At 38.7% G+C, this 16,494-nt stretch overlaps 1 protein-coding gene across 1 annotated transcript; it reads right to left on the minus strand.

Moving 5' to 3' along the window:
- Positions 1-10,322: 10,322 nt before the first annotated feature.
- Positions 10,323-16,135, minus strand: KCNV1 (potassium voltage-gated channel modifier subfamily V member 1). Its single transcript, XM_060611175.3, has 3 exons — positions 15,552-16,135; positions 14,155-14,684; positions 10,323-10,907 (listed from the first exon to the last, which is right to left on the minus strand). Exons 1-3 carry the CDS (start codon positions 16,016-16,018, stop codon positions 10,396-10,398), a joined length of 1,509 nt encoding a protein of 502 aa, XP_060467158.1. The 5' UTR covers positions 16,019-16,135; the 3' UTR covers positions 10,323-10,395.
- Between the last annotated feature and the right edge of the window lie 359 nt (positions 16,136-16,494).

Raw genomic sequence — 16,494 nt, forward strand, 5'->3', positions numbered from 1 at the left:
ATGTCAGATATGTATACACACACACACACACACACACACACATTATTGGTTCTATTTCTCTGAAGAACCTTGACTAATAGTTTCTTTATATTATTGTTTTCAAATACTAAAGAAACTGCAGTAAGAAATACATTTTATCTAGTGACCCAGTAAACATCCCTCTGATTTGTGTATAAACACACACACACACACACACACACACACACACACGTAATATATAGTTTGCTTTTCTATAAAGTCATTTTCTTTTTTAAAATGTATTTATTTATTTTGAGAGAGAGAGAGCACAAGTGGGAGAGAAGCAGAGAGAGAGTGAAAGAGAGAGAATCCCAAGTAGGCTCTGCACTGTCAGAGCAGAATCCAATGCAGGGCTTGAACTCATGAATCATGAGATTATGACCTGAACTGAAGTTGGAAACTTAACTGACTAAGCCACCCAGGTGCCCCTATAAAACCATTTTCATATAAAATATAATTTTGTTAATGTCTACTATAGCATAAGAAAGATTCTCAAACTAACTTTCTAGAAATTAGAAAATATTTAATTTAATGTGATATGTATGTCTGGCTGTCCATAATACACAAAGACAAAGTTACACATGCTGTTTATGCCTGGTTGAGTTTTTTCCTTATATTTCTCCATCTTAGTTAAGGATGAAGATGGTGGGCCAATGAAGTAAAATGTGAATAATAACAATTTCCTCTGTTTCACAATATAAAGAATGAATTAGTTGCAATCCAAAATCACAATACATATAATATCTAACAATTACCTTTCAATGTAAAAGAAAAACCAGATTGAAATAATTATAATGAACTGTAATAATGAGTGCATTGTAATAATTTACTTCTTTTAGGCGTGAAGTTTAATTCAATTATTTATGTAGGGTTTTGAATAGCAAATGGATTTTTCTTGTAAAAGTTTTCTATTTTCTTCAATAAAGTAATGACTAAAAGTTTGAGACAGAGAAATAAGATGTAAATATATTTCTAATTTTATTTCATTCAAACCTCCTTCATTATTAGTGCCCTCTTCAATGTGATACAACGTATTTTGGGATATGTGGGAGATAGGTGATAACTTTTGAATCTTGTTTGCCATAATGATAATAGTACTTTTGGAAACCTTCACATATGTTGACAGTATTGTTAATTTCTCCCCCAAAAGTTTAGTCCATAATGAATGCTTAAAATACCAGTTAAATATACCACTTTTATTACCAAAATACCACATAGAAAATATTTGCCAACTGTGGTTGCTTTACATTTAAAAAACATGAAATTCACTTTTGAGCTCCCAATCTGTCAACTGTGAGGTGTCTGAAATTTTTCCCTTTTCCTGGTAAAATATATGAGACTCCTGGGACAGAGATGAAGAGCTTTATTACTCATGGCAAATGGTATACTATGAGCTCCATATTTCTCTTGCTTCCCAAGTCCTATGCAGGTGACATGGAAATGACTGTGGTCGAAGATGCACGAGTAATAGATGTGTGTCACAGTTGAGAAACTCAAGTTAGGAAAACTGTAATGTTTAAAAGACTTCAAGTAAACATGTCCAAACTTTGGCTCAAAGGAAGACATTATCTTTATTATCCTGGGCATCATACAAATCTACCTCTGTCTCAGAGGAGACACTATCTCTGTTTTCCAACATTTCATGCTATACAGTCATCCTAGAAAAGATATTCTGGAACAAGGCTATCAGTGTGTCTGTTTGCAAGATATGCAGAAATGCAAGAGACACATAGCAAATTGTCTCCCAACACAATCTCTCCTAGACCTTTCCTGGGAGAATCAGTACATTTCAGGATGATATAGTAAGTTTAATTAATTTTAGACATAATGTTTATCACTAAGAAGCATAATTTTGAATGTATCACCTGATATATCATTTTAAAAAGCATACATTCCATTTCGATACATACTGTAGGAATAATTCTTTGGAAAATTGTGTGAGCCTTTTATTGTCTCCTTTGTCCCAAATTATGAACTAAAATAAGAATACCTTTTGTAATAATAGTTATAGAAAACATACAGAATTATGTTGATAATCTTTGAAAATATTGGGGAGGACTTAGTGACAATCAGTTTGCTACATTTTCAATTATTTTTTCCATTTTAAAGTTTTAAATATTTCTTTTTGCAGAGATATCATTAAAATTAATATATTGAAATCTGTTATTTTTATTGAGGCTTCTACATGTAATAAAATTATTTTCTAAACTTGTCATCATGAAACAGAAGTTTGCTGAGGTACAGTGGTAATTTGTTTCAAATACTGTCACTATTGAGGCGTCTGGGTGGCTCAGTCAGCTGAGGGTCTGACTTCGGCTCAGGTCATGATCTCCCAGTTCATGAGGTGAGCTCTGTGCTGACAGCTCAGAGCCTGGAGCCTGCTTTGGATTCTGTGTCCTCCTCTCTGTTCCTCCCAGGCTCGCACTCTCTTTCTCTCTCAAAAATAAATAGATTTAAAAAAAATTAATATTGCCACTACTTACACTTTAAGTTCGTTCCAGCATTAGATCTTAAACACATCCTATAATTTTCACATTATCGTTTTTTAACATAATAAAGCAATATTTTATGGACAATTTAATTCAATTAAGTATTACTATTACCATCAACTGAGCGATTGTCATACTACTGATAACCTTTCACAAAATTCACAGAAAGCTTGAAAACCTCCTTGGAAAACAAAATTAGTTTTATTTGACTCCAAGATGTGTGTTTTCTTTTATAACACATTATTTGATCCACAAATCTACCAGTCTTTAAAATTTGGAAGAAGGAAGAAAAAGGCTGTTGTGGTATTGTTCTTGCCAATTCTGATATGGACTAGACAAACAGTACCACAATACTTTTTTGTTTCTAGATCATAAATCATCCCGTTCATGTAAGTATGAGGAAACTAGTCCCTCCCTCTGCATATATACAATGTCTTCGAAAGGATGTCATATAAAATTAAATGAAAGACTTAGGCTCTGTGCTCTGAAAAAAAGTTCTAGAAAAAAGATGTCAGAAATGGGTGAGAAAGATGATTTTGTTACTTGAATTATCCAATATATTTGCTAAAATTTCTCTGAAGATTTATTTATAAGATAATATGATGAATGCCAAGTGGTGAGAGAGGATCATTTGTCCAGGCATTGAGGATGTGGAATCAAACAAATTGATTTACTTAAGTTATTAGCACATTTTATTAGCCCGTGTGAAAAAATGCATAGAATATTTAACTAAAAAGGGAGAGTAAAAGAGTACTAAGTTAAATAATTTATCAAATGTTCAGTGATAAGACATTTCTACAAATTATGATTACAAAGTTAAATATTCTATCTTCAAAGTTAAAAAGAAATTCCACGTGGAGGTTATGCGTGGAGGTTATGCGTGGAGGAGTCATCTTCCTTTGTCTGAAATCTTAAAGGTAACTAGCTCATATGAGGAAAAAGCTATAAGTACAGCTAAAGATAGAAGAGTGGCTTTTATTTTTATATTTTTATTCATTTATTCTTTCTTTCTTTTCCTGATGGCTTGTGGTCCAGAGGATATTATTGTATATGAAGAGCTTTATTTGTTTGTTTTTTGTTTTTAACTTTAGGAGCAAGGCCTCTTGCAATGAATTTCCTACAAAGTATAGTTTCCATAGAAACTGTAACTGTCTTTTATTTTCACATGTACCATTTAGAATTAGTTGACAATAATAATTATAGACTACTTTGAGATAAAACACTGGCTGTACAGCAAAGACATGTATAAAGACATGGTTTCAGGAAAATTGTCCTGGTTTACAGAAACCGAAATTATTTTTTAAGGAGGATTTGGTTTTCTTACTTAGAAAGATGATTGAAATTCTATCTATGCACCCAGTGTGAAGTATTGAGGTGATTATTGTTACATGTCAAGGAACGTCTACTTCCCATAATTCAAAATCTCATTTGTTACCCTAAAGTTTTATTTCTCTCTCTTCCTTTTCCTCTCTGTGTCTCTGTCTCTGTTTCTTTGTCTCTGTGTGTGCTTCCATGCATGCATGCCTGTAGCACGCAGCAAACTTTTCAAAACTTCTTCTGTTCAATTATTATTTCTTTGGAAATAATTTGAATATTGAACAATAGAACGTAGAAATATAGAATTTCTATTTGTTCAATTTGAATATTGAACAATAGAATGTAGAAAATCATATATCACCATTATCTTCTTTTATGTATAAAACTTCTTAGACTATAGACCTTCTAAAGTAGGCATATAATTGGAAGAAATGTCACTCGACTTAGAATATGAAAAGGAATTCCAAATGTTAACTTATTTTCCATTACTTCGGATTTAGTTGCATCATGTTGTTGAAAGCTAAATGTGTTTATCTACCTCAGTGGTTTTACATTAGCTAATCTAGACACATGAAAGTATTTTTCAGATTTTTACTAGTGCCCTATTAAAATAGTATCATCCTGAGTGTGATGGAAATGACTGGGACAGGATTTAAGTTATTTTGAAATTTCCCCTGAAATAGCATTTTGTTAATGCTATTTTTTTTTTGTTTGTTCAAGAATAAAAGGAAGTAGCATGGCAATAACAATTTTATGCAGCATCATTAGCTATGGGTGCACCTCGGTACACAATAATGAAAAAGTGTTTTCTAAGATACCAAATTTCCTTTGAGGTAGAGAAAAGCATAAGCTGAGGAGAATTTTCTCTATAAATAACTCTTTTAGGATGCGAGGGTCCAGTGGGGTAAATAATGTGCTGCGATGAGGAGCTGTGGCTAGTAGAAGAGGTGGATGGTGTCTACCGGCTGTCATTTTGAGACCAACTGCAATAAAGAATGCTCTTTTCTAAATTTTCATTTTCTAAATTTCCCTCAGAAAGAGGGGCCCATGGGATTCACGGGGGGCTACTTCTGAACCTGTGTGGGGAAGCAGACCTGGGTGTTTCCAGGGATTGACATTGGTGGCCATAAAAACCCATCGTTCGGATCTCCTCCTGAGCAGAGCACAGTTGACTGACAGCCTGAGCTGTTGTCCTCTGAGTACAGTGCCATGTCTGAAAGAGATGGGCTACTTCTCCATCGACTTGGTTGACATTTTCTCAGAAATGGGCTATTATCAGAGATTGTTTTTACTCAATCCTTTTCTCTCTTTTTTCTTTACAGATGTCAGATTTGCATCATGGTCTGAAGGTTCTTCCCACCTTCTCTAGACTTCTCCCGTTTATCCGTCAAGGCCTTCCCCCTCCACCTCCCCAGGTAAATGTCTTACATGTAATTGGTATTACAATAATCACTCGTCTTGGCATCTGCTTCTCAGAGGATTGGAATTAACACAGAGTTTGGAGAAAATATAAATAATTTGCAGTTAGATGTGGTAATAATGAGATATTTATTGGATATTCAGGTGTAGATATTGAACAGGCAGTTGCATACCAAGATCTGAAGATGCAGGAAGTGGGGGGGAGGGCTAGTCTGGAGACAAATTTGGAAGTTGACTATCAATGATACTTAAGCCATGAAACAGGATGGGTTTATGAACGGGGCAATGTAAATAGAGAGGAGAATAGATCTGAGGATTAAATCCTGATTAAACATCTCAACCAGAAAAGATGAATGAGCAGTGGGGTAGAGGGAAATCAGGAGAGTGCAGTGGACTGAAAGTCAAGAGAAGAAAGTGTGTCTAGCAAGTCAATAACCTTATAAAATGCTGCTGATGGATCAAGCAATATGAATTCTAAGAATCAATGACTGAATTTATCAGTGATTGGGGTAATTGCTGACCTTGAGAAGAACAGTTTTAGGATACATAGAGATGGGAGGCTGATTTGAGTGGATTTTCAAGAAAGAATAGGGAAAACAGTGAATATAGAAATGGAGTAAGTGAATATAGAAAATGTTATCAAGGAGTTTTGCCATAAAGGAGACCAGGGAATGGGGTGTGTCCTAGAGGGTGATATAGGTTCTAGGAGCTTTAAAAACTCATTTGTTTGCTTTTGTTTTTATTTTTAAGATGGGAACAATTAATCATGTTTTGGTGTTAATAGAAATGATCCCCTAGCAAGGGGGAAAAGTGATGGTGTAATAGGGAGAGGGGGAAGGCTTCCTGAAGCAATGTCCTAGAGTTGGAGAGGAGGGGTAGGATGGACAGTTCAATTCACATAATAGGAGGAAAGGCAGAGTGAATAGGCACAGGTGGAGGTAGGTGGATAAATGTGGGTGTCGGCCCTTGTGGAAAATGTGATTCTATTTTCTCAGTGAAAGTGGAATGAAAAGGAGGTGTTAGAGGTCTATATTTATCTAGAGAGAGTGAATACATTCAGGAATTGCAGTATGATTGCCTAGCAGCATTAAGAACCCATTTGGGGTTGTAGGCAAGAATGTAAAATGAGAGCAGTCTGCATACATTGGTTTTTTCTGTACTCATGATCAGCTCTGCGGAGGCAGGCACAAGTAGGCACTGGACTGGATTTAATTAGGCTTTGGGTCTTACTGATTGAATACCAAGAAGGAAGAGGGGGGCAATGGAGTTGAGGGGGTAGGCAAGGGAGTGATTCTAATATAAGGCAAGTGAGGACATGGAGATGGTGAGTATTCAGGTTTCCCATTAACCCTAAAGACATCATGTAAGCAATTACCTGCAGAGTTTATGAGTAAAACTCTCCTTATGTGACATTTTTTTAAGGTTTATTTATTTTGAGAGAAAGAGTGTGCACCAGCAGGGTAGGGGCAGAGAGAGGGAGAGAGAGAATCCCAAGCAAGTTCCATGCTGTCAGCACAGAGCCCAATGCGGGGCTCAATCTCAGGAACCATGCGACCATGACCTGAGCCAAAATCAAGAGTCAGATGCTTAACTGACTGAGCCACCCAGGCACCTTTACATTTTTATTTCATGTATCAGCATGGCTTGGAGCAATGTTGGGAGCGGTGGTGCTTTGTGAAGGAAAATCACCAAGGGAAGCACTAAAACATGTCATTTGCCAAACGGTATCTTGGGCCAGAATTGAAGGACTGATAAGACAGAGATATTAATGGCTAATATTTCAAAAGAGCAGGCTTTTCATGTTAACAAAATGTTTCAGTGGAAATGTTTGTCGAAGCATTAATCTTACCCTATGATAATATTTTGCTCGGATAACTTGGGCCAGCATATATATTCTCTGCAAGGGCTTAGTCAAAAGATTTTAATAGTAGGAACTCCACAATGAAACACAATACTAAGATTTCTACCTCAGTTAACTTCTTTGTGCATCTAATTCATTATACTTAATACTACTTTGTATTAAAATGACAAATGCAACAATTCCTTGTATATATAGGAAAAAACCCGGTAAAACACGAACATCACGCCAGTTCTGCTAGAGATACCACAGTGATTTCTTAAAATTGCTCTTTTAGGTACTCAAGCATTACCTCTGTGCACACAAATGTTTTTAATTAGTGTTGTCTAAATAGCTTAAAGAGAGCCAATAATTCCATTATTGATATTTCCAAACAAATTAAATATATTGTTTTATAGCAATAAGTCTTACATTTCTGAAAAATATCAAATGTTTTTTTAAACGATGGGATATAGAATTAACAGATACTTCATATGTTACTTAAATTAAATTTGGTTTGCTTATATGTACATTGCTGAATAAGTACACTGATATTTTATATAACAGCAAAGGTGACTAAGCAGTGGTATTTAAAATTTCTTTTGAAATGTCCACATCTTGACAAAATATATACTACTAACACACCAGATTTGTGAAGAACATGCTTAGAGTCTTTGGTGGTAGAAAAAAAAATCTATATAGAATACATATAGTTTTTTCATTTTTCTTATTTTTTGTTTTATAGCTACTAATTATTCTAAAGATAGTATTTTTCTTGTCTTATAATGACTCTAAGGCATGACAATGACCTTTCCTTATGATCAACATTCTACCTCTGAGAATAAACTGAAAATTTTCTTAAGGCATAGTAAACCTCTCCATACACAAGAAATTGACTTGCCTGCCTACAAAGTGAATCCTTATCCACAACTGTGTGGGAATAATGAAATCTATAATATGACTTTTGGGAGTATCATTTTCAGGGTTCAGCAGATTAGTATTCATTCCTGGCTCTGTCACCTGTGTATGGGGTGTGTGAATTTAGCCAGGTTACTTCACCCTCCTATGACTCCATTTCATCATCTGTGTTCCCCTCACACTGTTAAATAGAATATTAATTACAAGAGAGTAGGACTTTGTCTGCTTTAAGAATCCCTAGTGCCCAGCACACAAATGGGTCCTAAATAAGTATTTGTTGAATAAATAAATGTAATACTTAAAGCAGGATAACAGTAATTGTTTAATAGGGATATTTTGGGATTAATGACATAATACATCTTGGGCATAGAGCACAGTCCTAGATCAGAGCAACTATTCTTAATGGGGAGAGTTCTAGAGAAGCCACAGTAAGTTTGGCTTCTGTGTCTTATCTCCCCTTCAGATTATGGGTGGGATTTATACTAGAATTAGTGACCCTATGCTATTTTCCAGCACCTGTGCATTGTGTAAGAGGGAAAATATTTACTTTATTACCATTCATATCTCCTACATCTTTCACGATATTTGGGAGAAGTGAAAACAGGCCAAGTGGATTAAAATATTTTAACATACAACCTAAAGCTCATGACACCACTGAAAATGTTTTCAGAGCTTAAACACCAAACACCAGAGGTAATATATATGATATTTTATTGATTTAAGATGCATATTTAAAACCTTACTTATCCAAAATCTGGATGGATTTTATAATCAATGGCATCTTATAATTGACTGGGTTCTCTCTTCTTTCCTTCCTTTCTTCCTCCCTCTTCTTCCTCTTTCCCTCCCTCCCTTCCTCCCTTCCTCCCTTCCTTCCTTCCTTCCTTCCTTTCTTCCTTCCTTATATCCTCCTTCCTTTCTCTGTCCTTCCTCCCTTCTGTCCCTACCCCTCTCCTTCACTCCATCCCTTTTGTTTTCGTGGTTCATAATATAATAAAGTGTTTTAACTAGAATTGATGAAATATGGTATAGCCATATATTAAAGCAGTATTTCTCAATATGTATTTCTTATCACCACCCAACCCAGGCAAGGAGCCTCTTAGGCATTTTTTTCTCTAATTTTCCACTCCATGAAATTTTAACACCATAGGTATACTCTATATCTGTTTGTGTGTTGCGTATATGTATGTGTTTTCTGAATAAAAGGACTGATTTTTTTCCCCCCTAAGAACCAATTTCATCCCTTTGGGACACTATTACACCCACTGAGAAGGCAGGTATTAAAGTGACACTCCATATCACTCTTAGTTTTTAAAAACTCATTTACTAGAATATTGGGAATCATCAACTAATTCTTAGGTTTAGAACTTTTGGTTTTAATCATATAACAGAATGTCTAGGAATTTTATCATTATCACAAATGACCGTCAAATGCTGTCAAATGCGTGCAAAGTTGGAACATTTGCTATTTACCCCAAAAGCCAGAAAGCTATCTATAAGATTTTTGTTAACAAATAAAAGATTTTCAAGTTCATCCAGTGTTATCATTCAACATATCATTTTCATTTTATGAAATAAGACTATTTAAAACTTTTAGTGTATATTTTTAGGATGTTCACTACTTCACCTTTACACATTCGTGATTTTAAAGACATAATTTGAACACTACATCAATAAAGAGATTTTTAAAGACCATCTAATTTCCAAGGGGTACAAGAGACACCTGCTTTAGGCTACACTACTGCACTCCGTGGAGGCGATGAGAATGTACAGTTCTTGAAGCCCCTGTTCTGTCGGTGGCTAAGCAGCCTGGGGATTCCCACCTCCAACAGTAATGACTGAAATCAGAAGTTAGTCCCTCTGTGATGAGTGGTTTGCACCAGAGGGAAGACACCATCTGTGGCTATCAAATCGGGATTTGCGCTTGCAAAGCTAATTGGTGTATGTAACAACTTTAACCGATGGAGGAAGGAGTGATTTATTTACTTGAAGAATGTCCAGTATGTTCTTAAATGTTCACTTACCTTTTCTCTGGGCCGTGTAGCTTAACTCCCATTCTTTTACATTAGTGGTGCAAAAAACCTTAAAATTAGTGATGCATAAAACTTTTAACTTTGTTGGATGTATTGCACTATTATATTTGACAATTCAGACATTTGGCCTACTTGTATTGGGTTATGTTAAATGACGATTTTTTGTGACTCAACTGTGTCGAAACAATGTGCACTCGATTTGGGGGACGTGAACTATTCTAGCAGACCAAGCAAAATATCAGCAAAAACTAACACAGGTGGTATACTCAAAAGAGACTCTTCAACAGTACATAGACATCCATATCAAGGCTTTATCAGTTGAGTTAGTTGTACACAAGCTTTTGTAAATAAACTGAAAGTGGCTTCAAAACCAGAAATCATCTCCTCCACTGCTCCTAGTACTTGCCCTTTCTCTGCCTTTTAACCGAAGCATCTCCATGATACTCCGGGCATAGACATCTCTCAGGTTCACACTGATGTATGAGTCAGTGGCTATATTCTTGGTAAGCTTCTTCAGAGCTTCGCGCTGTCTAACAGCTGCTTCCTTGAGCTTTAAGGTGAAATAGCAAGCGGAGAAGCGGTCGTTAATAATAGCGATAGGCAAGGCCAAGACAAGGATTCCTGATAATATGCACATGAAGGCCACGATTTTGCCTGTGGTGGTGTCTGGTCTAATGTCCCCATATCCCACAGTAGTCATGGATGTTGTGGCCCACCACCATGCACAAGGGACACTTGTGAAGGTTGTGTCAGGAATACTCTGCTCAGCAAAATATTCCACAGTTGAAAATATAGAAATTCCCACAGACAAAAAGAGGAGCAGTAGGCCGACTTCTTCATAACACTGGGTGATTGTCATCCCGAGTGAGCGTAATCCTGTAAGAGAACAACTGCTGTCAGTCCCTGGGCACCTCTTCCCTCCCCCACCCCTCCGCTTTCCTCCCTTCCCTCTCCTTTCTGACTATCCACCCACAAATGTGCATTTCACATCTAATATGTCTGCAGCATTGGGCAGTGGTTCTGGGGATAGAGATGAGAAATCATTATCTTTTTCTTCAGGGAGCTCATAGTCTAGTTGGTGGGGCCAGATTGAAAAAAGATAGAAAGAAATATTTACTAAACACCTACTATTTATACCAAAAAAAGTGACAGATGAGACTAAAAAGCAGGCAGTGAATGTATGATGGAAATTATATGTTAATCCACAAAATGGGAGGCCTTTGCAGCATCGCAAGTGGAGGGCTCACTTGGCAGACGTGCATTTCAATGTATCGCTTTGGCACACTTTTCTGATGCTGGTTTTATGCCGTCTCTTTACATTTGATGTGTCTGCTTTACTCACCCTCCTAATGAAGTTGAACATAATCAGGGTATTGTTATCTGAAAGCAAGAAGGGGTAAAGGATGTCCTCCATGAGAATAAAGTGAGTGAGGCATCAGTGACCAAGCTGACGTGAGAACATCATATGCATTCATGGGACATTCTTAACGGTTTACCATGCCCTGAACTCCCATGACACCCACTGAAATGTGCACCCTTAATACCAAAGCCGTGGGGGAACATTTCCCTTGAGTACATAGAATTTCTGCTTTCCTGTAAGGAGATAGACTAGCATACAGATTATTCCTTTCACTGCAGAAAGGTATGGGGGACTGAGGCTACTAGAAAATTCATTCACTGTGAGGCAGTGGTGTGTTCCCTATTACTATTCTGAGGACATATGGAACCCCTGGGAGACACACCCAAGATAATCCAATCCCATCTCTAGAAAGACTCAGCCCCTAAGGAGAGTCAGTTGAGCCCATAATGGGATTACAATTTGAATAAGGTATCTCCCCTGACAACTAGAGTTCCTGAACACTGCTAAAAGCATATCCACGTTTTGAAGTCATATCAGTCTGAAGTCAAAATGATACTGTCTCTGAAGGTCGAAGTAATATCTCCTAGAATTATTTTAATTTTATTCACTAGAGACTATTTAAAATTCATTAAAATACCATTTGTGCTCTCATTATTTTTAAATTTTGTTCTTAAAACTTTGAGATGTTCTTAAATTATGTACCAAGTATTTTTAAAGATTGAGGAATATTAATTTTGACGTTTAACTTCAAAAGAAGATTTTTTAAAGAATATCTTTAGAATACCTTTTAGAAAACTGGCCTTGATGTGTCTGCATTGAATTGTATTTCTGAAATAAACTGACCACATTTGAGAAAAACCACAGTGAGGAGACTGTTTTCATTTCAAGATGAAATGTTCTAAATAATTTTGTAAAGAAAAACAAAGCTGTCTGAATTTCTGCACATTACATCTATTAACTCAGATAATCCTCAAAAAACAATAGGAGACTGATGTAATTATTAGGCAATTTTACAGACGAGAAGATTGAGGCACAGAGAAGTAGCATAAATAGTACAAAGTTACTGAGCCAGGATTTAAACTTAGGCTCTCTGGTCCTCCTGTTATTCTATAATACCTCTCAACTTATATTTATAGTTTAATACATGGGGAAATATGTCACCTACATCTACATTTTGCTAAACTTAATATTTAAGATAAAATTGTCAAATATTTGTGGAAGCATTCATATCCTTTCAATAAATTAAGTCTTTATTAATACTTTGTACTGCTTTGGAACTGAAAAAACCTTTGAAGACGTGACATTGTGGAAATTACTATTATTTTCTTTTTCTTTTCTTTTAGGAGCAAATGTAGTCTTTACTGGGTGTTTTTAAATTGAATCCTGTGAAGAGTTTATAAATACTAGAAGAAAGCATCCTATTATGTGTGTCAGAAAACAAAGAGTGGTACTTCTAAAAGTTGTTGGAAACCCCATTATCACATCGCTGGTATGGGAGACTAGCTAGGAAAATACACTACCAAAATTATGTTCGAATAAGTCCTAATTACCTCAGAGATGTGGGGGAAAAACATATTTGAGGTTAATTTCTCCCTATATTAATAGGAAGTGACAACCACCACAAACTTCTTTGAGGTGACCAACCAGGCACACATCTGGGGGAATAAGGTGGAAATAGCTAAATTATTTGTATTCATGTGTATTGTATTAATATGTATCATATTAACATGGCATCCTACTGGAGTGTTTCTTAATGTATGGTCCATCAAAATCACTTGTAAGCTTGTTAAAATGTATGCTCCTCGATCCAACCCCAAATATTAAAATCTGACTCCTCATGGATTGGAGATCAGAATTTGCCTTCTAACAAGCTGTTCAAGGGATTCTTAATTCTTATTTTCATTAAAATCTAACATCAGTGAACACATATATACTCCAGAACACCCAACAGCCATAGGACCAGCCACTGAAAATTGCCACCCTCAGGGAAATAGGGATCATCTCTAACGGATTTGTGTGACTTCCCCTGACATTGTCTGTAACTTTCATGCACAATTGTTGTTGTGTGGGAACTTTTCTAGGGGGAATGTTCATTAGATTTTCAAGCCTTCATATGATACAAGCTAAGGAATTTCTGTTACCATCTCTCTCATTCATTGCACTTTAGGGACAAGAAAATTCTTAGATACTAGACAAAGCATTTAATAATTAGTATCTTCTGCTTTCTTCCAAAGCAAATATTTCCATTGCTTTGTCAAAAATTATGGGGCGGCCAACAGTGCCTGGTCATCTCACTTTCTGCATGGCCAGAGAAAGCATTGCAAGACTGACTTTTTTTTTTTTTTTGCCAAGGAATGTGTGTGGTAAGCCCTTCCTTGGACACAGAAGAGAAACTGGCTTATGTCCTTATGTATCATGAATAATTTCTGCATCTCTTTTAATGTGCTGTTTATACATATATTATCTAGAACTTTCTTGAGGCTGAGTGTCTTTAATTTTTGTACATCTTCTGAGCAGCCGGTTGAAATAAATTGAGGTTAACAAGTGGTCAAATTGTTTCTTACATGTCATATGGAGAGAAGGAGTGTGGGCGGCATCTTCTTTATACTTGTGATAACAACTTCCCAGCACCATTTTGGTTGGGTAAAGTATGGGAGTTGGTAATTTTGAGTATCAATTCAGAGTCACTTCCCTGGGGCTACAGTCAAGCACTAATGTTTACAAACAATGGCAAATTAAAAAGCATCACTGAAATTTGAATACCTGTGGAATGTCTGCCCAGCTTTAGCATGCGTAGAGCCCTGAGCAGCCTCAAGACCTGCACAATGCGCCCCACATTTTCCAGCTCCTGTGTAGTCTGGCTCCCACTCAGGCTCTCTACCAGAAGAGTGATGTAGAAGGGCAAGATGGCAAGGAGGTCTATGATGTTCGGCACCTTCCTCAGGAAGCGGCACCTGGCCCGCACGCACAGGAGGCGCAGGATGAACTCGCCAGTGAACCAGCTGATACACACATACTCCAGGATTTCCAGCAGCTGCAGGTCCAGCCAGCTTAATTCAGCTGACATCAGGGCCATGTTGACGATGGACACCACCACAAAGATGATGGAGATGACCCCAAAGATTCGAGCAGCTGTGGAAGATCCAGGTTTCTCCAGGATGTTCCAGAGCTTCTGGCGGACAGTGGGACAAGGTCCTTGTGAGAAGTCCTGTTCGCTCTCATGTTGACTCTCCTGGTCTTCTGTGTCCTTCTTAAAGTCTAACGTTTCACTCAGCTCCTTCCTTCTGAAGTATCTTTTAGAAAAAACAACTTGGTGATTAGTCTAACTTTTTAAAAGTACAGAAGTAAAAAAAAAAAAAAAACAAAAAAACCCCCCAAAAAATAAAAGATTAAACTTAGCAGAGAGGTCATGCTTTTTTATTTCAGTAAAATGCAGATAATGTCCATTCATATTTTACCTGGGCTGTCTCCTGCCCACAGTACCCCAAAGTTCTCATTTAAGATTATTATTTTTAAAATGGTACTTTCTTGTTAGAAGTTTATACAAAAGGATTTATACATAGCAAGTCTACTTTAGTGCATTTTATTACCCATTTTTCTTGTAACAAGAACAGAAGTTTGTCCTATGGAACCTTTTTGTGTGTGTGATGTAAAGGTATTCATGAAGAAATGGTACCAATAGCAAGATAAAAGGAAAGTCGTCATCAAAGTCCCAGAAACATTCACAGTCAAGGAACCAAGTTTCTGTCTTCTGTATTTAAAGCAGTACTCCACCCAAGTCTCAAGTTAAGGGTTCTCAGTGGTAAATGATAATGCTCCCTACTGAAACCTACATCCCTATACATGCATCTTCTGGATCATAGCTTTTCTAGCTCACTTATTCAATCATCAAGTATTTATTGCAGGCCTGACCTCCTTTGTCTTAAAAACGAATTGGCACGCATTTATCCAAAAAAGGAGGAGGTTTAAAAAGTTCCAATCGAAAGCTGGCTTTGACACTTTCCGGACCCACCGCCACCCCACCTTTCAGCTCAGAAGTGGCCTCAGGTGTTTTTTAGGCCTGCGTTCCGCGAGGATTCCGAAGCCTCACATCTTATCTCTGCCGCCCTCTCTCCACTGCGCCCGCCTCCCAGCCCGGCCACCGCACGCCTCCCGGGTACCTGTCCCTGCAGCAGGAGTCGATGCTGAGCTCGTCGATGCCCCAGTATTGGATCTCCTGAAGGAAGGAGAGCGCGCACAGCTGCTCCATGACGTGCAGGCGGCCGGTGCGGTAGTAGTGCAAGACGTAGCGGAATGCCTGCGAACTGCGGTCGAAGAAGTACTCGTTGTCCACGGGGTTGGCATCGTCGCAGAGCTCCAGGGGGCTGGGCACGGCGGCCAGGGCCCCGCGGCGGCGGCACGAGGCCACCACCACGGCCAGCTTGCCCAGGCGCGTGTGCGGGAAGCAGGACAGTGCCTGCTGCGAGAGCACGAAGCGGCTGCCGCCCACGTTGACCGTGAAGCAGTCCCCGAGCGCCAGGGGCTCCCCTTCGCCCTCGCTGCAGAAAACGCTGGACTCCAACGAGGTCAGGGAGCAGCTGTCCAGCGACGAGTCCAGCGGCGCCCGCCCTCGGGAAGGCAGCTCCATCCCCGCCGCCGCTGCCTGAGGGCGCCACAAAGTTGGGGGCGCGCCGGAAGCCTCGGTCGGGCGAGGGTGGTGGCACGGCCCCTGGCGGCGGCCGGGATTTCCCTGGTTCCCGAGGGGGGTGCCTCCCACCCGCGCACCCCTGCGCTCGTTCCCCCTCTGGCCGCTAGGGCGCGGCGAGTGCGCGACAGCAGCGCACGAGCCCGGCGCGCCCAGTCTGCGGGGAGGGGAAGGGGTCGCGCCCGGGCGAGTGCTCAGAAGCGGTCCCAGCCAGGGACAGCCCCAGGGCACACCTTCCGGGACTTACGCCCTCAGCCCCCGCTAAATCTGCGAGGGAGATTCCTAGCCCGGGATGTGTACGTATTCAAAGCCTCGTTACTTAGGGGGTGGAGCGGGCGTGCAGGGGGAGGTGGCGGGTCTAGAGTGGAGGAGGAGGACAGGATGCCTCTTAGGGGAACGAACGCACGCCAGGGGGATGG

This window comes from Panthera onca, chromosome F2 (assembly GCF_046562875.1).
Source record: "Panthera onca isolate mPanOnc1 chromosome F2, mPanOnc1 haplotype 2, whole genome shotgun sequence".
NCBI classification, from domain to species: domain Eukaryota; kingdom Metazoa; phylum Chordata; class Mammalia; order Carnivora; family Felidae; genus Panthera; species Panthera onca.